Source organism: Myotis brandtii, unplaced genomic scaffold (assembly GCF_000412655.1).
Source record: "Myotis brandtii unplaced genomic scaffold, ASM41265v1 scaffold655, whole genome shotgun sequence".
Classification (NCBI taxonomy): domain Eukaryota; kingdom Metazoa; phylum Chordata; class Mammalia; order Chiroptera; family Vespertilionidae; genus Myotis; species Myotis brandtii.
In genome coordinates this window covers 2,221,715-2,244,318 of record NW_005370542.1, presented here as the reverse complement: position 1 = coordinate 2,244,318, position 22,604 = coordinate 2,221,715, and the positions used below count along the sequence as shown (strand labels likewise).

Genomic DNA, 22,604 nt, shown 5'->3' with positions numbered 1-22,604 from the left:
GAACCCGGGACCCTTCAGTCCGCAGGCCGACGCTCTGTCCAGTGAGCCAAACCCGGTAGGGGAGCAAGCATTTCTTTGGGTGCCACATCTGTTGGGGTGTGAGGCTGGGAGAAATCCAAGTTCAAAATGCTCTTTGTCATCCGCTATCAGAGGGGGGAGGAAGAGCTGCACTTTGAGTAAATATTCATTTACATCAGCAGCATTCCTCTGCGCTCATTCGATGCTCACTTCTCTCTTGTTAACAGACTCGAATAAACACATAATTCTACCAAAATATTAGCAGTGTGTGCTGTTTTCTTTCACTTGCCAACATTGTTTTATAATAAATACCGCTGGAAAAATACCATTGGCCAGCATCCTCAGCAGCAGCGTTAATATCTCTAGAGCACAAAGTATGGATTTGAGAGTTTCTTTGCAAAAAGAAGCTAACTATGCCGGGCTTGTAATGCATTCTTTGAATATACTGATCTGGTTACCTTTGAGCTTGATTTTAACATAAAACATTTCTCTTGGTTGGCAAAAAATGAGGTCATTATTTTCTGTGAAATTCATTAGTTAAATATGTTTTATTTTTGTGCACCTGAAACCTGTATAATTTTGTTAACCAGTGTCACCCTAATAAGTTCGATAAAAAGGAAAAAAACAACATTGAACACTAAAAAAACATCTCTTAGAAGATGTCTATTAACATAAGGTTTCTTTTCAAACGGAAACACAATGTTGGCAATGTTGGTACGAAAACAGATGTTTGTAATGTGCTTTCATGGTGGAAATGTGTAGATTGAATCGGATATGCAGCTAGTCATGTTTGTCAACAATAATTTTAGTCAAATGGAAGCAATGGGGTTTTTCAACAGTTTTGTTCCCTTGACTAATAGCGTGGCTTAGTTTCAGCCAGCACCTCAGGCAGCTCCGGCCTGTGCTCGTGGTGGGTGCAGAGCTGTAAGTGGAAACGGCGCAGGACCGTTTCTGCTTTCTCCTAGTGGGCAAGTCCCAGGCCAGTCCAGATGCCAAGGATGAGGGAATAGATGCCACCTGCTAATGCAGTGGTTCTCCACGTTCTGGCCCTTTAAATGCAGTTCCTCATGTTGTGACCCAACCATAAAATTATTTTCGTTGCTCCTTCATAACTGTCATGTTGCTACTGTTAGGAATCGTCATGTAAATGTCTGATCTTGCAGGATGGTCTTAGGCGACCCCTGTGAAAGGGTCGTTCGACCGCCAAAGGGGTCGCGACCCACAGGTTGAGAACCGCTGTGCTAATGGGAATTTCTGCCACTTGGCAAGGGGCCAATGCCTGGTCAATCTTCAGGCGTGTGTGTGTGTGTGTGTGTGTGTGTGTGTGTGTGTGTGAGAGAGAGAGACTTGGAATTTTGAAGTGGCATAAAAAAGATAATGAGAAGGAAACACGTGAAAATATGGTTATAATATCTCTGGATGAGTTTAAATTCTCTTTTCGCATTTTTGTATTTTCAGTTCTTCTGGAAGAAACAGGTATTACCTGTATAAGTTAAACCGTAGTAAAAAAATTAACGAAGGGCGCTGAGAGCACAGAAGGGGACGTGGTTACTGCTGTCTGTGAGGAAGGTGCTAGCATTTCTTCCCAAACCCCAAGAATTGTAAATCGTAGCCCTCTGGAGGGTGAACTTGTGTAGAATTTTTTTAAAGAGATATATTTTTGTGTGTAAAATGCGAAACACACTATTTTTAGATGGGAACTTCTGCTTTTTAAACAAACTTTCACAGATTTTATACTTCCTTTGCACAATAGCTGCCTGCCCAGAGGGAAGCATGTAGGAGGAGACATTGTGGTGTGAGCTCTTGGATCTGGGCAACTGGGCTCACGCAGGAGAAGGAACTCTGGCCTGTGCTGTTCTGTTTGCCTGTTGTTGGGTGGACGGCTCGATGGTGGATCCCTGGAGGGGACAGTGGCTAGGAAAACCTCTTTTCTTCCCCAGTACTTTCTGGAAAATCTCCAAAGTGCTCTTCACAAAAACAAAAGTAGGGCCCGGCCTGTGTGGCTCAGTGGTTGAGTGTCATCTATGCACCAGGAGGTCATGGTTGGATTCCAGGTCAGGGCACATGCCCAGGATGCAGGTTCCATCCACAGTGGGGGACGTGCAGGGAGGCAGCTGATCAATGATTCTCTCTCATCATTGATGTTGCTCTCTCTCCCTCTCTCTTCCTCTCTGAAATCAATAAAAACATATTTAAAACAAAACAAAAACAAAAGTTGGCAAGTGCTAGAGAAGAACCCATTTATTAATTAGATTTCAATGATAGCCATTATTTCCTTTAATTGTTTTTTAAAAAGCTTTATTGAGATTTAATGTACACATCATGCAATTCACCCATTTAAAGGGTAGAATTCAGTGTTTTCTAGAATAGGTACAGAGTTGTGCAACCATCAGTTTTAGAACATTTTAACCACCCCAAGAAGAAATCCTGTTACCCATGAAGCAGTCACTCCTCATTCCTCCTTGCCCCCAGCCCCTATCACTAATCTGCCCACTCTTTCTGTCTTCTTGGATTTGCCTATTTTGGACAATTCATATAAGTGCAGTTATGCAATACGTAGTATTTTGTCTATGGCTTTTTTTCACTTAGCACAATTTCTTCAAGGTTCATCCACGTTGTAGCATGTATCGGTATTTTATTGCCTTTTGTTGCTGAATACTGTTCCATGGCATGGATAACCTTATCTTGTTTATCCATTCATCACTTGATAGGTATTTAAGCTGTTTCCACTTTTTGGCTGTTATGAATATAGGAACACTAGGGATATAGGAACTGCTAGGAACATTCTCGTACAAGTCTTTGTGTGGGCATCTGTTTCCAATTCTCTTAGGTATATACCTAGGAGTGGGATTTCTGGACATGCTGAGGTTTAAACAAATTCGTGGCTCAGGCTCCTTTGGTAAGTATCATAGTTGATTTTACTGGGATTATTATTCTTTGGCTTAACCAAGTTGTGACTGTAAGGCATGTTATGAATAAACATCTCAGAGGAGTTTCCAAAAAGTAGTTCTACAGATCTTTTAAGTGACAGCACCAAAGCTGGCATAGGTGCTTGGCATCGTGAGGTATTTTGAACTGATTGTGTAAATTCTCCTGCTTGTTTCCAAAGTGTACTGCATACAAGAAATGAAATCTTACATTTAATGTTGAATATATGGCATATTGCTGGGTATCACCATGCGTACATGGTGAATTGGAAAAGATGAAATGAGCCATAGCTGGTTTGCTCAGTGGATAGAGCATTGGCCTGTGGACTGAAGAGTCCTGGGTTCGATTTCGGTCAAAGGCACAGGCCTTGCTCGAGGGCTTGATTCCCCAGCATGCAGGAGTCAGCCGATCCATGATTCTCTCTCATCATTGATCTTCCTATCTCTCTCTCCCTCTCTCTTCCTCTCTGAAATCAATACAAATATATTAAAAAATTAAAAATGAAAAGATGAAATGATTCTGTGCCCATGGACTGAGAATGGGTAAAAAGAAAGGGTAAAATCGTGCACTATTCATTGGTCTATCAAGCAATGTACAAAAAGTCTGAATGTTTGTGATTTTTTTAAATGGTATTTTTTATAGGGAGAACGCATAATGAGATAAAAAAGATGAGAAAGCAAGTGCTGTTGTCAAGCTGTTGCCAGAAGGCTGTGATGGATGAGTACCTGCAGCCCAGCAGGGACCACACGGGCATGCTTAGAATTCGTTTAAGCAGTTTCTAGGCTTTCCTCCCTGCAGGCTGTTCAAATTCTTCAGCCTCAGAGCACTTGAGCACGAGAAGATTGCTTTTGGAAAACTCTGAAGTCTATTCAGGCATGCGGAATGTATGCTTTGTTTTGCTGAAAGGCTCCAAAGACAGGGTGTGGAAGTATTTAGAATGTACACAACAGCTTCTTCACTGCATTTCAATGCATGCTTGTTACATTTTTCTTGTTCTCTGAAGTTTTCCAGTGTCTGTGTGAGCGAAGTTCTTGCATCATCTGTTACTTTAGCAAGACGTCACGGGTGGTATGACCTTATTAAAGGGGAAAGCGACTATTTAGCATATCACAGCGAAAAGGTTCTCTCCCTCCTTTGAGCTACGGCCTGGCTGGTCAGTATGCTGAGTCCCAGGCTGTGTGCTGCTGCTGCTGCTGCTGCTGCAGAACAAAAGATCGTGGCAATCTTCTTGGAACCACAAATGCCCCCCTTCTTCCATGTGAGGGAGTAGGTTTTACTCTCCCCCTCTCCCTTTGTGTATAGTTTTGGCAAGTCTCTGTCACTGTTTTTGGTGGGGGGTTTTTTGTCGTTAATCCTCATCTGAGGATATTTTTCCATTGCTTTTTAGAGAACATAGAAGGGAGGGGGAGAGAGAGAGAAACATCAATGTGAGAGAGACACATCGATTGGTTGCCTCCTGCACACACTGCCACCAGGGCCACGGAACCTGCAACCGAGGTATCTGCCCTTGACCGGAATCGAACCTGGGACCCTTTAGTCCGCCGGCCAATACTCTAGCCACTGAGCCAAATCGGCTAGGGCTCTGTCACTGTTAATTGAGGAGGGCTGCCAATTTGAAAGGCGTGGTGAATGTCTAAGTGAGGCACCGTGTGATTCTTATGCTGTGTCCTTTGCAAAATCAGATAATTAGGTGGCCACTTGTCCCTAGGACAGGGGTGGGCAACCCCTGGCACGCGTGCCAAACATGGCACGCCAGTAACTTTTGCTGGCACGCAAAGCCCTCTCTTATAATCTTCCATTTACAATTTTTTTCTTAATATCGACTTTTTTATTTTTCAGATAAATTCAGTGTAGGTGCATCTTAGATAAATAATTTTACATAACATGTATACATTCAAAAATAAATGTATTTTTCATCATCATATACTGTGTTTTTGTCGCTTGAACGAATTTTATTATTTCTTCAAGGTTCTTCACATACGTACACCTTAAGAGATATCAAGTAGGCGTAACATGTTCTCAAAAAATTAGGGTTGGCACGCAGAAGAATTTTGAGTCAGAGACTTTGCTGGTTTTGGCACGCACTCACAAAAAGGTTGCCCACCCCTGCCCTAGGATATGTCGTCTCCCCATACTTTCTCCCACTTACCAGCCAGGAAAAAATGGATCCATCAGCCCATCTCACAGCAACTATTTGTCAAATATCCATGCCCCTGGCGCTCTCCAAAATCTTGTGATGTGAAACTGCCCAACCTTCATATAGATTACTATTCTGGTTGGATAGTGCACAGAGAATAACGTAGAAGTTTGAAATTGGCCCCTAGCCGGTGTGGCTCAGTGGATAGAGCATTGGCCTGGGCACTGAAGGGTCCTGAGTTCGATTCCGGTCAGGGGCACATGCCCGGGGTGCAGGCTCGATCCCCAGTGGGGGGGCATGCGGGAGGCAGCTGATCCATGATTCTCTCTCATCGTGGATGTTTCTATCTCTCTCTCCCGCTCCCTTCCTCTCTGAAATCAATGAAAATATAAAAACACGTATTACATTGGGATAGAACTGTATTGGGATGCCTAATAATTCCATCTGAGTTAAGAGAAGGGAGAAGTTGGGGTGCTTGGGAACGATCCAAGAAGACCTCCAGAGAAGGGGGCCCTGGAGCTGCCCCTGGAGGGAGATAGGCCGTCACTATGTGAAGAGGAGACTTCCCGGCATTTCCGGTTGGGGTAGAATAGGCACAGCAGCTCTGAGAAGGAAGCAGCCCTCACGGTACACAGGAGACTATGCTGGAGGCCCAGCCGTAGGTAAAGCAGCAAAACCAGAAGCAGTTTTTGAGCATCTCACTGAACCTCTTATTTTCTTGCTCTATCCTTGTCTTCCCTCATTGCGTACTTCACAATAGCTGGTCATTGAGGGCGAGGGCAGCACAGTTCTTCACCGGCTTTGCATTTCTGTATCTAGTTTTAAAAACACCATGACTGCCCAGCTGGTGTTGCTCAGCAGTTGAGCATTGACCCAGCGACCAACAGGACCTCGGTTCGATTCCCTGTCGGGGCACATGCCTGGGTTGTGGGCTCCATCTCCTGTGGGGAGGGCAGGGGGGCGTGCAGGAGGCAGCCGGTCGATGATATTTCTCTCTCATCAATGTTTCGATCGCTCTATCCCTCTCCCTTCCTCTCTCTGTAAAATGTCAATAAGAACATATTAAAAAAACAAAAAACAAAAACCAACCCGTTACTTTCAGAAGCAAACAAAAAGGGTTAGGATGAACACCCACTTCTGGTGTAGGCGAATTTTCCTTCTTCAATTCAATGAAAAGATTCGTATTTGCAGGTTTTTGTTATGTTCAGACAGGAAGCCAAACGCAGACACAAGCCTAGAAGATAGTGATGCCAAGTTTATGTTTCTTGAGTAAAGGATGCGGCATCAACAACTTCAGTCTGATGAGGGAGCATGGGTTAGAGAGTGGAATATTCATGCTTGCTTCCCCAGGCATTGCTCTTATGTCTCCTTTACATTTTATTAGATTGTAAAACTATGGAATCAAAAGCTTATAAAAAAGATCACTGTAACAACATAAACTGATGAACAAAAACAGATCCAGGGACAGAGAAGCATCGATCAGACCCTCAAACCTCAGAGGGAAGGTAGGGGAGGGTGGGGGAAGGGGGAGAGATCAACCAAAGGACTTGTATGCAAGCATATAGGCCTAACCAATGGACACAGACACCAGAGAGGTGAGGGTATGAGCAGGGGGTTGGGGGGCAATGGGGGGATAAGGACACATATGTAATATCTTAATCAATAAAGAAAGAAAAAAACTGATAACTATAAAAAAAAGTATCACTGTAAAGGAACACGTTGATAAGATAGTGGAGATAGGATTCGTTCGTCTGTTAACAGCAGTCATCTAAACACGTACTTTTTCTGGCATAAAATCATAGCTTTAGGATGACTTTCTTACTTACCGGAAATCACTTCGAATGTTAATAAAAACTGGCTAAAACTTAAAAGGAGACTTTAAAAGGTTAAGTATGGTTCTCATCTACTTTTTAAAATCAATGTTTAAGGCCATGGCCATAGGGATTGGGAGTTGGTGGTGAAGCAGGTTGATGATAATCTCTGTCAATATCTCCTCTCTCTCACACACTCTAAATTATATGAAAAAATAAAATTCTATGAAAATTTATTGCTAAGCCACAGCATCATACAGTTGTCTAGTCCAGAAGGAATATTTAAAAAAATAATTTATACTCTTTCATAATGTGTCCCAATGTCCCTTTTTTGTTTGGCCTTATGCTTCTGCTTCCTTCTAGTCCTATTGTCTTGTCATTCTTTTACCCTTTGCCATTTCTTTGTTGTTGTTGTTGTTGCTGTTGTTAATCCTCACTCAATATTTTTCCATTGATTTTTAGGGAGAGTATAAGAGAGAGGGAAAGACAGAGAGAAACATTGATGTGAGAGAAACATCGATTGGTTGCCTCCTGCATGAACCCCGACCAGGGCCCAGACCGGGGAGGAGCTTGCAACCAAGGTATGTGCCTTTGACTGGAGTCAAACTTGGGACCCTTTGGTCCACAGGCCGATGCTCTATCCACTGAGCAAAACCGGCTAGGGCTACCCTTTGCCATTTCTTAGACTCAGTTACTGTTCCCAAATTTTAACATCCAGAAATCCTTTCAGATGAGACTATCAATTCATGCTTCCCGAAACCTCTAGTTTACAGATTAGCTAAATTATAAACTTTCCCATTTACAAATGTGGCATTTTTCTGCAGCCTAACATTTGTCTAAAGATAGTTTTCATTATCCATTGGATCTTATTCATTCTCATATACAAAATTAGTACTTTAACCTGTCTTTCTTACTAGCTAATCTCTATATATAAAAGGCTAAGTGACCGTCTGTCCATCCGTCCAACTGTCTGACTGACTGACTGGCCTACTGGCCGGTACATATGACATGCACTGGCAATTTAAAAATAAATGTTCACTCGCGCATGTGCGATACATATAAAGCTCCCATCGAATTTCTTAATAGTATTACTCCTTCAGGAATGCCATGTCAAATTAGAATTGAAAGTAGGTGCAATCATCATGCTACTGAGAAATCTTCATAGTAAATGGGGTCTTTGTAATGGTACTAGATTTATTATCAAATGATTGCGACCTAACATTATCAAAGCTGAAGTATTAACTAACAGGATCTGCAGAGGGAGAGGTTGTTCTGAATCCAAGAATTGATTTGTTCCTGTCTGACACTGGCCTCTCATTTAAATTAATTCGAAGACGGTTTCCCGTGATGCCAGCATTTGTGATGACTATTAATAAATCACAAGGACAAACTCTAGACAGAGTAGGAATATTCCTACCTGAACCCGTTTTCAGACATAGTCAGTTATATGTTGCTTTCTTTTGAGTTTGAAGAGCGTGTGACATTAAAGTTAAAGTTGTAAATACTTCATCACAAGGGAAATTAGTCAAGCACTCTGAAAGTGTTTTTACTCTTAATGTGGTGTACAGGGAGATATGAGGATAAGCTTAATCAATTTATCAGTCATTGTTTTTGTCAATGTTGTTTTTATATCATGTCTTCGTTGTTTTTATATCTGTCTTTGTTGTTGTTATATCATGTTGTCATTATTTATTTATTAATAAATTTATATATTATTTTCATATGCATTTTACTAATTTTCTTTCATCTCTGACACTTCTACTATAGAGAAAGGGCGAATAGCGATACTAAAACATTTCTCCTAATTAATTTCCTTTCAATGTGGATGAATCCGTGCACCGGGCCTCTAGTACATTTATAAACTTTGAATTTATAAGTCTTTGTATTACTAGTTAGTCTGGAGCTACATGTGACTTTTTTCATCTGCTGGAAATTAATATTTTCTTCTTTTGGGGAGGGGAGTAGAACTTGAATTTAATGTAGAAGCCGTAGTAATTTGGCCCTGTTTTCTATGCGAGCAGAGCAGTGCAGATCTGTCCTGCCAGCTGAACCCTTGTTCTCTAGACAGATACCAGGGCAAATTACTATTGCAACTGAAAACAAGTGGGGATTTTAATGGAGGGAATGGAATGAAATTTAGATGACGATAATCGCAACACTATCTAAACGGTTCAGTCAAATCAGCTGTTTGGTCATGTAGACAACTCATCTAATTGCCTGAAATTAGCTTATTTGCATACAGAGCCTGAATATTTTTTATTGTTGTTGTTGTTTATCCTCACCCAAGGATATTTTTCCATTGATGTTTAGGGAGAGAGGGAGAGACAGAGAGAAACATCGATGTGAGAGAAACACATCAATTGGTTGCCTCCTGCAGGAGCCCTGACCAGGGCCCGGGCCGGGGAGGAGCCTGCAACCGAGGTACGTGCCCTTGACCGGAATCAAACCTGGGACCCTTTTGTCTGCAGGCTGATGCTTTATCCACTGAGCCAACCAATTAGGCCCTGAATATTTTTTCAAGCTTCGGTTTTTGATGTATGCCAACTTGCAAACACCTTTAAAGATTTAGTTCTGGCAGATTACCCCGACACTGAATTAGCATTACTTCTCTCCGCGCTTTTCACTGTTACACTTGCTCTTTTTTGACTACCATTTTCTTTAGTCCAATTGTAAACATTGTTCAGTATTTAATTTTGCAGCGGAGTAGATAATACAAGGTACCAAATGCCTAAGAGGAGCCTCTTCTTCCCACTTGTGCTTCTTCTGGTGATAGCAGTTTGTACAGTGGGGCCTTGACTTACGAGTTTAATTCGTTCCGAGACCGAGCTCGTTAAGGAGCTCGTTAACTCAAATTACTCTGTCAACTCAATGCAAAAAATCCACCGAGAGACAGCTGGTATCTCAAAAAACTCGTTAGTTGGGACACTCGTAAGTCAAGGCCCCACTGTATTTTGCTTTCAAAGGTGTCCCGTCACTGTATGGCAGACTTGTTCCGTTAGCTGTCTCTACCTGCCGAACCCTCAGGTCTGCTTCCTCATGGGAACTGAATATAGGATTTCTCCTGATTTCATTGAAAACTGTCAGCCTTTTAGCTCTGGCCATATTGTTTTGACAGGAAAACAACCAAGTTGCATTATTCAACTTCCTTTTCCATTTTTCTTTCTCTGTGAGGATAAATTTGTTACTACTTATTATCTAAACTTTGAGGAAACTACTCAAAACAAACTTCAGCTAGTCCCAAAAGAATCATGGTAATTTAAGCCACTGGTAATTAGAAAGATTTTAAAATGCCACTAAAAACACTATCAAAATTTGCATTTATGCCCTAACCCAGTGGTCGGCAAACTGCGGCTCGAGAGCCACATGCGGCTCTTTGGCCCCTTGAGTGTGGCTCTTCCTAAGCCTTAGGAGTACCCTAATTAAGTTAATAACAATGTACCTACCTATATAGTTTAAGTTTAAAAAATGTGGCTCTCCAAAGAAATTTCAATCGTTGTACTGTTGATATTTGGCTCTGTTGACTAATGAGTTTGCCGACCACTGCCCTAACCGGTTTGGCTCAGCGGACAGAGCGTCGACCTGCGGACTCAAAGGTCCCAGGTTCGATTCCGGTCAAGGGCATGTACCTTGGTTGTGGGCATATTCCCAGTGGAGAGTGTGCAGGAGGCAGCTGATCGATGTTTCTCTCTCATCGATGTTTCTAACTCTCTATCCCTCTCCCTTCCTCTCTGTAAAAAATCAATAAAATATATTTTAAAAATTTGCATTTATTGCAGCTAACACTTGAGAGGAAAGGGTAAAAACAATTGCAGAAAAAAAATAATTAGATTTTGGAAGAACTTGGGAAACAGAAATGTTCTTAAGCTAAGTGAGGGGACTTTTTGAGCTTTCACACAGAGACAACTCGAGTTAAAACTCTACCTACTATCAACCTGGCCGTGGCTCAGTGATTGAGCCTCGACCTATGAACCAGGAGGTCAGGGTTCGATTCCCGGTCAGGGCACATACCTGGGTTGCAGGCTCCATCCCCGGTGTGGGGTGTGCAGGAGGCAGCCGATCCATGATTCACTCTCATCATTGATGTTTCTATCTCTCTGTCTCCCTTCCTCTCTGAAATCAATAAGAATATATTTTTTTAAAAAAAGAAAAAAACAATGCAAAAAAACATACTCTCCTTCACAGTCCATATCTCTAATTGACTATTATTCTGCAGTGAGAGTAAAAAAGCTAAAACAAATGACCATTGTAAGTTAAATTCACATTGAATAAATGAACAATGAACCCAAATGGGCAAAACATTTTCTTGCTGATGCTGGTAGGGATTATTATCTATTAAGCAGATCGACTCAACTAAGTGAATGTGAATGCCCTCTACTTTTCCTGAGGGTGTTCACATAATTTATTGTCAAAATAGAGACGCTTTAGAATGTGAAAAGGGGCGCTATTAATAATTACATGAAGGGAACAGGCATAACCTGAGATTGTACTGGTCAAACGTGGCCTGGAATGCCTTTTCTTCCTTCCACGAGTATTTAAGGGCTACCCCCTAAGAATGGTCTTTGGAGTATTTCAGCCTTCCTCTTTTCTTTTCTTTTTAATCCTCACCCGAGGGCATTTTTCTATTGATTTTTAGAGAGAGTGGAAGAGAGAGGGAAAGACAGAGAGAAGCATCCATGTGAGAGAAACACATCGATTGGTTGCCTCTTGCTGGAGCCCCAACCAGGGCCCGGGCCAGGGAGGAGCCTGCAACCGAGGTACATGCCCTTGACTGGAAAAAACCCAGGACCCTTCAGCCCTCAGGCCAATGTTCTATCCACTGAGCCACACCAGCTAGGGCCAGCCTTCCTTTATCTGAATTATTAAGGCATCTGTGGTGCAAGCATGTCAGAACCAGGGCTGTTTTATGTACCTCAGAGAAAGAATTATGTGCTGCTATTTGGTGTGTATTTGTTCTCTCTTACCGATTAGAATGTAACTTTCTTGAGCACAAGGACTGGTTTCCGTGAAGCCCCGAGGCCATTGCAATGCCCAAAGTGAAAAGAGAGGAAATTCTTGTGGAATAGTTGACTTACCTGCATAGTAACATTCCTCTCTCTGGCTGTGACTGAAAGTATGGGTACTGGCACTAAAAAAACAAATGCAACTGGTTATTTAAACACCTTTCTCCTGGGTTTTTATAAACGTATACAGTTGAAAGGGTTAAAATTAAGCCAGAGACAGCGAATCGTGTCCTGAGTACCCATTTAATTACCAGATGTTTGAAAGTGTTTACCCAGATGTAGATATTTTAACTACAACCAGTCTTTAAAGGAGTATTTGATCACTGAAAGGGTCATTTGAGAATATCTTCATTGTAGCATTTTGAGTAAAATATAATGAATTTTCACTATTGATTAAAAAGGTAAAACCGATTCTTTTCTAGTTATAAAATTAATATATGCTCACTATAAAAACCCCTCATAGAATATAGAAAAGGTGAAGACAAAACTAAAAACCACCCATAATCCTTTATTTTAGAGATATCTACTTAGAACATTTTGGCATATTTTCCTGCAGTTTTCTATATATTTATATACTTTATTAATGTATCCATGTGTATATATGTGGTTGGCATTCTCTACAATTGCCCCCCTGACCCCTGCCTCTGGAATCCACAGCCTTCTGTAATTCCCTCCCTGTGAGTACCGTGCTTATAAGCAATAGAATACCGCAACTTGGAGGGATGTCACTTCCATTATTAGGGCACAAAAGGCTGTGAATTTTGACTTGCCAGAAGACCCTCTGTTGAAGCAAGTTGGCATGTTAGAGAGGCTTACACAGCAAGGCATTGACGGCGGCCTCTAGCCAACAGCCAGCGAGAAAATCCAGCCCTCAGTCTTAACAGCCTCAATGAGCTGAGTCCTGCCGACAACCGCAGGACGGAGCTTGCAAGCATCTCCTTGCCCAGTTGAGGGTCAAGGTAAGGCTCCGGCCGCAGAGGACACCTTGACCTCAGCCTTGTGAGGCCCCTAGCGGAGGACCCAGATAAGCTGTGCTGGATTCCCGACCCACACAGTCTGTGTGTGTGTTGTTTAAGCTGCTTAGTTTCGAGGTAATTTGTTATACAGCAATAGATCACTAATGCAATTAGAGAATGCCTCATTTACAGTTTCATAGCATTTTCACAGAACATCCTCTTATAAACATTTCCTGTCTTTAAAAATTACTGAAAATGGCCCTCATCGGTGTGGCTCAGTGGATAGAGCGTCGGCCTGTGGACTGAAGGGTCCCAGGTTCGATTCCGGTCAAGGGCACGTACCATGGTTGCGGGCACATCCCCAGTAGGAGGTGTGCAGGAGGCAGCTGATCGATGTTTCTCTCTCATCGATGTTTCTAACTCTATCCCTCTCCCTTCCTCTCTGTAAAAAATCAATAAAATATATTTAAAAAAATAAAAATTACTAAAAATGGCCTGGCTGGCGTGGTTGAGCATCGACCGATGAACCAGAAGGTCAGGGTTCGATTCGCGGTCAGGGCACATGCCCAGGTTGTGGGCTTGAGCCCCTTTAGGGGGCTTGCGGGAGGCATCCCATCCGTGATTCTCTCTCATTGGTATGTTTCTATCTCTCTCTCCTGCTCCCTTCTTCTCTGAAATCAATACAGAATATTTTTTAAAAATTATTAAAAATGTGATTTTTTTTATGGCTGCCAAGAAAAACACAGTAAGGATATACCATATTTTAATTATTCTTATATTGTTGGATATTTAGATTTCTAATTACTGTCTACTATAAATAATCTTCATATATCTATCTTTCACTACACATTTTATTATTCCACTAGGAGTCATTGTTAAAAGAGGAATCAATGAGTCCAAGTTTATGAATCATGTTAAGGATTTAGGAATATTGCCAAATTACTTTCCAGAAAGATTAGGCCATTTAACATGCCTCCAAGTATTTTACTTGCCAAGTATTTCACTGAATAGTTAAAAAAAAATTTAGCCAACTTGAGAAATAGTATCTCTTTGTTATTTTAATTTTTTTAATTTTTATTTTTATGTCTCATATCTTTACATGACTATTAGTTGGTTAAAGCTTACTGAACATTTAAATAAAAATAATTAGCCAAGTATGTAGCTTAAACTACTAGATCTACAGGTAATATATAAATGTGTGTTTTTAAGTCAATATTTATCAACTGCTCCATGCATGCTTTACAAATATTAACTTATTTTTCAAATATATATTTTTATTGATTTCAGAGAGGAAGGGAAAGAGATAGAAACATCAATGATGAAAGAGAATCATAGATCAGCTGCCTCCTACACGCCCCCTACTGGGGATCAAGCTCACAACCCGGGCATGTCCCCTGATGGGGAATCAAACTGTGACCTCCTGGTTCATAGGTCAATGCTCAACCACTGAGCCACACCGGTGGGGCGATATCAACATTTTTGATCCTCATAATAACACCAAGTCAGCTGCCACTGTAATCCCCATTTTACTAAAAATAGGCTAAGAATAACTTGCGGAGGGCAGCACAGATAGAGAAAGCATGTTTTAAACTACATCTAGCCCTGCCAGTTTGGCTCAGTGGATAGAGCGTCAGCCTGCGGACTCAAGCGTCCCGGGTTCGATTCCGGTCAAGGGCACGTACCTTGGTTGCGGGCACATCCCCAGTGGGGAGTGTACAGGAGGCAGCTGATCGATGTTTCTCTCTCATCGATGTTTCTAGCTCTCTATCCCTCTCCCTACCTCTCTGTAAACAATCAATAAAATATATTTTAAAAAAACCACTACATCCAGCAATAGAGTTGTCTTAGCTTGGGTTGTAACAGCAAAATACCATAGACTGGGTGTCTTGCAGATGCTTTCTTGCTATGTCTTCTCATGGTAGAGCGCTCTGGTCTTTTCCTCTTCTTGTAGGGATGCTAATCCCATTATGGAGCCCCCTGCTCCTGACTTCATCGAATCCTCATTACTTCCCGAAGGCTCCACCTCCAAATACCATCACATTGGTATTAGGTCTTCAAACTTCCTGCTGAATTTTAATGTACCACATAGAAGTAGAAATTAGATCTAAACTGTTCACACTGTGATCATTTAGGTAGGATCTGTGGGAGTTAGATTTAGGTCAATTAAAAATGCACTTTTCTGCCCTGACTGGTTTGGCTCAGTGGATAGAGCATCAGCCTGCGGACTTAAGGGTCCCAGGTTCGATTCCGGTCAAGGGCATGTACCTTGGTTGCGGGCACATCCCCAGTAGGGAGTGTGCAGGAGGCAGCTGATTGATGTTTCTCTCTCATCGATGTTTCTAACTCTCTATCCCTCTCCCTTCCTCTCTGTAAAAAGTCAATAAAATATATATATATTTTTAAAAAATGCACTTTTCTGAAGGAAAATAAAGAGGACAAATAATTCCAAGTGCTGAATTTAGAAGGTTAATGTTCAAATCAAATTGGAGCTTTGCCAGTTGTAAGTTAAGCTATGGTTGGGGCATTTCAATTCTCTGCCTCTAAGAGCAGGGTTTTTTTTTTTTAAATTAATTGAATTTATTGGGGTGACATCTGTTAATAAAATTATGTAGGTTTCAAGTGTATGATTCTATAATCCATCATCTGTATATTGTGTTGTGTGTTCACCACCCAAAGTCAAGTCTCCGTCCATCACCATTTACCCCTTTACCCTCTTCTACCTCCCCACCCCCTCTCCCTCTGGTCATCACCACGCTGTTGTCTGTGCCTATGAGGTTTTCTTTTCAATTAAAAATTTTTAGTGTTGACATTATTGCAGGTGTCTCCCTTTGCCCCCCTTTGTCCCCTCCCCCTCCCTTGGCCTTTACCCAACTATTGTCTGTGCCCATGGGGTACGCATACATGTTCTTTATCCCTTCACTCTCTTTACCCCGCACCCCCACCCCCTCACCTCGGGCGCCGGCCAGTCTGGTGCATGTATGCATGCTTCTGGGTCCATTTTGTCTGTCAGTTTATTTTGTTCATTAGAGTCCACAGAGTAGTGAGATCATGTGGTATATATGTGTTTTGCCCCATCCCTTCACCCTTTTCACCTGCGCCCCCCCCCCCAAACACCCTCCCCTCTGGACAGCTGTCAGTCTGTTCTCTGTATCTATGTGTCTGTTTCTGTTTTGTTTGTTAGTTTATTTTGTTCATTAGATCCCACATATAAGTGACACCCGATGGTAGTTGTCTTTCTCTGACTGGCTTATTTCACGTACCATAATAATGTCCAGGCCCATCCAGCAGAGACAAGGTTTAATAAGTCATAAGGCACGGAAATAGTAATACTGAAGGCTTTCCTTATGTATTATTATACTGGGAAATGAAATACACCTTTCCAATAGTCATCACTCTAAATCACACTTCAACAATTAAGCAGAAAGCAGAAGAGAATTTTTTTTAATCTCATTTTTATTTCTTAACCTGATGTTTGCAAATCTGTGTCCAGTAGCAAACATCTACATGTCGTAAGTATCCCCAAACTTCACTAATAAATAAGAATAGTGCTTCACTTCCAGGTAAAATATTAAATATGACACATTTTTCATTATTGAAGGAATTTTTACTAAAACAAGAATTTCAAAATGGAACCACAGTAAAGAATGAACAAACCTAAAGAAATACTTTAACTTTTTGGATGTTGCTGAACATTCTCTTAGAGTCCATAACACATCAACTCGTTTTGATATTTTACTATTTTTGTGTGTCTTTTGTTGTTTTTAAGTCAATAAGTCATCTAGGCCTAGCGTTGCTTGCTAGACCTGGCCTTTGCTCAGTACAGAATGTTCAAAATAATTTTTAAAATTTTCCATTTTGCAAGTTTTCCTATAACATTGATGGTTTTTTGAGGTTCAGATGTTCTTGTTTAGTGAAGCAGGAGTTTCTTCTGGGGGGTCCCTGGTCGGTTTTACAGTTGGAACCCCGGGGGCACCGACAGTGGCTTCCTCTCGCCTTGTTGGGCCTGGCAGGCTTCCAGGACAGCGACAGCTTCATCCACTTTAGAACAGAGGGACTCCGGCGACTCCAGCAGAAGCAGAAGTTCCGAGTTATCCATCTCTAACAGCATGCCCGTGATCTTACTGGCAAGAGTAGGCTGTAAGGCTTGAATCAGAGGGAACAGCCACTCGCCCAGCATCTTCTTTTGGTCTTCGGGAGAGGCCGACGCCAGCGTGGAAGCAATCAGACACCTCCCACCTTGCTCACGGGCCACGGGTGGCTTCGCGGCCGCGTGTGGCTGGGCGCCCAGCTGTTGAGGGTTGCAGACGCCTGCGTTGTATTTATACTGCAGAGCAGAGCGGGCAGTGGGGCGGGGACTCGCTGTGGGTGTTGATGTGCTAGCCGCACACTCTGGCTGTGCCCAGGTGGCTTGTGGAAGACGTGAAGAAGCTGGTGCCCTGGGACCCCAAGTGGCCGGGTCAACATTGGGCAGATTGTGGGATGGAGGAGGTTGGGCAGCCTCATCAGTGTCGCAAGGACTCGGTGTTGGTTGAGCAGCTTGGCTAGGAGAATCCGCAGCCTGTAGGGCAGCTGAATCCTCAGCCTGTGGGGCAGCTGAATCCTCAGCCTGTAGGGCAGCTGAATCCTCAGCTTGTGGGGCAGCTGAATCCTCAGCCTGTGGGGCAGCTGAATCCGCAGCCTGGGGGGCAGCTGAATCTGCAGCCTGGGGGGCAGCTGAATCCGCAGCCTGGGGGGCAGCTGCCATCAAGCCATCTGGAGATGCTGGCTGGGAGGGACTGGTGTCCGGTGTGGGTGGAGCTTTGGCCGGGGTAGCTTTCTTCTTCCCGTGGTGGCTGGCGAGGTGAGCTCGCCGCTCTTGTTTGTACCGAGCGAAAGACACATACAACCGCCTGCCAGACAACACTTTCCCATGCATCTCCGCTACTGCTTTCTTGGCTTCCTCCGGGGAGGAGAAGCACACAAAACCAAACCCCTTCCTGCGACCGCCCTTCACCATAACCTTCGCGCTGGTGATGGTGCCAAACGGGGCAAACATTTTAAGGAGCCGCTCATCATCGATACTCTCGGCCAGGTTCTTCACATAGAGGTTAATGCCGTGGTATTTGGTGATCCGATTTCGCTTAATCTCTTCCAGTTTCTGCTGCAGTTCTGCCTCCCTCTCCTTCTTCTTCTGAGCTCGAGAAACGTAAATCCTTTTCCCCCTGAACTCCTTCCCATTCAGCTCCTCGACAGCTTTCTTGGCGTCCACATGGCGCTCAAAGCGGATGAATCCAAAACCTTTGGATTTGCCACTGTCATCGGTCATGACTTTCACACTCGAGAGCGGCCCATACTGGCTAAAGATCTCTAAAAGGCGCTCATCGTTCATGCCTTCCCCGAAATTCTTGACGTACACGTTGGTGTACTCTTCGACCTTAAGTCTGCGCTCCGCTTCCCGTTGGTTCGGGCGCTTGAACTGGCCCACAAACACTTTGCGTTCCTTGACCAGCGTGCCATTCATCTCTGCGATGGCCTTCTCGGCCGCTTCCCGGGTCTCGAAATGCACAAATCCATGACCCTTGGACCCGTTCTCATCCGAAGCCACCTTGCAGGACAGGATGGTCCCGAAAGCAGCAAACAGATCGTACAGCTCTTTATTGTCAATGGACTTGTCCAGGTGATTGACGAAGACGTTGCCCACGCCGCTCTTGCGAAGCGACGGGTCCCGCTGGCACCACATGATGCGCATGGGCTTGCCGTGGAGAATGTCAAAGTTCATGGTGTTCAGGGCGTGGCCCGCATCCTCCGGCCGCTGGAAGTTCACGTACCCGTAGCCCAGCGAGCGGGAGCTGACGGCGTCGCGGCACACGCGGATGGACAGGATGGGCCCGGCCACGCTGAACTTCTCGTAGAGCATCGCCTCGGTCACCTCGGGGTGCAGGTCCCCCACGTACAGCGAGGCCGTGGAGAAGCCGGGCATGACGGGGTTCTCCTCATCTGCCTGCCAGGTCGCCATGGGCCTTGACCTTGTTGCTAGGGATGGCGAGCGGGGCCAGCGATGGCGGAAAGGACAGCGATGGCGAGCGCGGAGGGACAAAAATGTTCCAGAATCTCAACCGACTCAACGGTCAAGGCCATAGAACGCCGGGCCTGACTGACTTCCGGTCGGGGAGCCAGGTGGCCGTGGTTCCTTCTTACAGCTACAGCGGGGTCAAGATCTGTCTCAGCCTTGGCTGTTTCACTGGGTTATTTTATAAAAAGGAAGAAAAAAGAAGTTTCTGGTGGGTGAGAGGCAATTTTCTTTTGGTAAAACATTTTGGTTTTTTTTTTTTTTTAATGTATTTTATTGATTTTTTACAGAGAGGAAGGGAGAGGGATAGAGAGTTAGAAACATCGATGAGAGAGAAACATCGACCAGCTGCCTCCTGCACACCCCCCACTGGGGATGTGCCCGCAACCAAGGTACATGCCCTTGACCACAATCCAACCCGAGACCCTTCAGTCCGCGGGCTGAGACTGTATCCACTGAATTAAACCAGGTAGGGCAAAATGTTGTCATTTCAAAAATGTTATATAAGTGGAATTAGACACTATGTAACCTTCTGGGATTGCTTTTTTGAAACTCAGTATAATTCTCTGGAGAGTCATACAAATTCATGTATCAATAATGTGTTTCTGCCGAAACCGGTTGGCTCAGTGGATAGAGCATTGGCCTGCGGACTAAAAGGTCCCAGGTTCGATCCCGGTCAAGGGCATGTACCTTGGTTGCGGGCACATCCCCAGTAGGAGGTGTGCAGGAGGCAGCTGATCGATGTTTCTCTTTCATCAACGTTTCTAACTCTCTATCTCTCTCCCTTCCTCTCTGTAAAAAATCAATAAAATATATTAAAAAAATAAAAAAATAATGTGTTTCTTTTTATTGCTGAGTATTACTCCATGGTGTGTGTGCCACAGTTTATTTAACCACGCATCTTGACTATAGTGGTGAATGCATGAACCTACACATGTAATTTAATTGCATGAAACTAAATACACACACGGTGAAATGAGTATAAGGAAAACCAGGGATATCTGAGTAAGTTCAGTGAATTGCATCAATGTCAATATCTGGGTTGTGATATTATTCTATGGTTTTGCAAGTTGTTGGGGAAAACTGGATAGAAGGGTAGACTCATCTCTATTATTTCTTACAATTACATGTGAATCTATAACTGCCTCAATAAAAATTTCAAGAAAAAGGAATACATGTGTGTTCCGAGCCTGGAACCCACTCTCTGTACGCTTAGCACTAACCACCCACACGAAGGGGCTAAGTGTTAACCTTTTAGACCTTTGCCCTTGGATCATCAGAAGAACATCAGGTACTCCCTACTCATTAAAGGCCTGCAGTCAATATTCAAACAACAGCTTGCTTTACACCTCGAGCCACCGAACTATGGCCCATCGGGCAACTTCAGCCTTTCATGCCTTTTTTTACAGCCTGCTAACTAAGAACTGTCTTATATTTTTAAATGGTTGTTAAAAATCAAAAGAAGAATATTTTTTCCTTTTTAAAATTGGATTTATTGGGGAGACATGAGTTCATGAACCCATACAGGTTTCAAGTGTACAATTCCACGAAACATCGTCTGCACACTGCATCGAGTGCCAAAAATTGGAAAATGTCTCAGGGGGGAAGAAAAGACTATCTGGTGGCATGTGAAAATTACACGAAATTGACATCTTCGTGTCCATAAGTGAGTTTTATTGGAGCACACGCACACCCATTTCTCTATCTATTGTCTCTGGCTGCTTGAATAGTTTGTAACAGACCGTATGGCCCTCAAAGCCTAAAAGAGCTGCGACTCCATCCTTTACAGGAAATGTTTGCTGACCCCTGCTGTAGACTTCTGCGCCTCTCTCTGCCCGCATTTTGCGATGTTTTAAAATAATGGTAGAACACACACAACACGGAGAACCGTGAGATGGTAAAAAGAAACTTCATTTTATCTGTTTAGGGGAGAGATGATCACAGTTCACCTTGAGAAGCAGTTTGCTTCAAGACATAATGCTGCCACACAGACATAGAGCAAGGTCTTTTATCTGTGCACATTGGAAGCGATCACAGATTTCCAAGAGCCCACATTTTCTGAAGCTCTCTCTATGCCCTGTATGTGAGTGGCATGCCCTTTAGCACAGAGGTCATGATCAACTCTCTTTACTTTATCTCTTTCCAGCATTTTAACACCACTGCCTGGCGGTCCAATGAGTTCTTTCATCGTTATTTCATTTCATCCTCTCAGTAACCCTCCAAGTAAAGTTCTAGTGATGAGGAAATGGGCCCCGAAAGATGATGTTATTGGCCTAACATTGCACTCCAGGATCTACACCGTCATTCACCCAACTTCTAAGCCTTCCTCAGGGTATTTTGTCTTACTGCCAACCATAGGAATAGCATCATTAATGTGGGACAGGAATCTTTCCCTAACTCATTGATTAGTTTCTACTAACTTTTCCTCTACCAATCCAAATAAATACAGAACCATATCTATGCATTCACCACCTTTCCATCCATCCATCCATCCATCCATCCATCCATTAAACTTCACATGTTCATTGAGCACCTAGTTCATGCCAGCTAACTACACTAGGCTTAGGCATACAATTGTGAACAGAATAGACATGGTTCCTACCTTCATAAAGGCTACAGTCCTTTTCTACCTGGAATTTGATCTTTACAATTCACTATCAGCCCTTTCGGAAGTCACTTAAATCGAACTTCTTGGATGAATGTTCTGCTTTTACAAATAGTCTGAATAGTGGAATGAAGATGTTATAATTTGATTGTTGAATTGAAGGATGAAAAACACAAGAGATGTGCCCCAGCCGGTTTGGCTCAGTGGATTGAGCGTCAGCCTGCGGACTGAAGGGTCCTGGGTTCCATTCCCATCAAGGGCACATGCCCGGGTTGTGGGCTCTATCCCCAGTGGGGGGCGCGCAGGAGGCAGCTGATCAATGATTCCCTCTCATCATTGATGCTTTTTCTCTCTCTCTCTTCCTCCCTCTCTGAAATCAATAAAAATATTAAAAAAATACAAGAGACGTTAGCTTTTTAATGATTAAATGTAACACTTTACATAAATATTTCCCTCAGAGCTACTAAACACATGCCAAATTCTACTAACAGTAATGTATAAATCAGTGGTTCTCAACCTTCCTAATGCTGCGACTCTTTAATACAGTTCCTCATGTTGTGGTGACCCCCAATTTCATGGTTACAAATTGAACATAATGAAAGCATAGTGATTCATCACAAAAACAATATGTAATTATAGATGTGTTTTCCGATGGTCTTAGGCTACCCCTGTGAAAGGGGTTGCGACCCCCAGGTTGAGAACCGCTGGTATAAATATACATAATGATATAAAATATTTGGTTACACATTTTTCTCCATCCGATCCCGAAAGATTTTCATCTCTTGCTGATGCTGGGAGAACAGAAGCTGGCGGGGTAATTAACAGCGTTGACCTCCAGGGTGAACACACACCCACACTGGTCGGGGGAGCGTTGGCTTCTTTTCAAAGGACGTTACTGGTGGAACTTGGACGTGCCATGCGGCTGTGGGGAGTTGGACTCCGGTAGTCGTTACTGGGGCGGCTCTGGAACTTTTCCTTCCAGACGGCTGGCTGGTTCTCAAAGATCGCCTTTAAGAATTGCGTTTTGTAAGTTAAGAGCAGAAGCTATTATTAGCTGTGTGTTGGTGGTGAAGACATGAGGTCAGATTTGGCAGGGGCTT

At 43.2% G+C, this 22,604-nt stretch overlaps 1 protein-coding gene across 1 annotated transcript; it reads right to left on the bottom strand.

Annotated features, from left to right (window-relative positions):
* Window positions 1-16,799: 16,799 nt before the first annotated feature.
* On the bottom strand, window positions 16,800-18,818 carry LOC102247709 (polyadenylate-binding protein 1). Its single transcript, XM_005880829.2, has 2 exons — window positions 17,577-18,818; window positions 16,800-17,432 (listed from the first exon to the last, which is right to left on the bottom strand). Exons 1-2 carry the CDS (start codon window positions 18,807-18,809, stop codon window positions 16,800-16,802), a joined length of 1,866 nt encoding a protein of 621 aa, XP_005880891.2. The 5' UTR covers window positions 18,810-18,818.
* Between the last annotated feature and the right edge of the window lie 3,786 nt (window positions 18,819-22,604).

Coding starts and splice junctions, on each gene's coding strand:
- LOC102247709 (XM_005880829.2), bottom strand. CDS start 18,809: ATGCCCGGCTTCTCCACGGCCTCGCTGTACGTGGGGGACCTGCACCCC. Junction 17,433..17,576: donor TGATGGCAGCTGCCCCCCAG/GCTGCGGATTCA, acceptor GCTGCCCCACAG/GCTGAGGATTCAGCTGCCCT.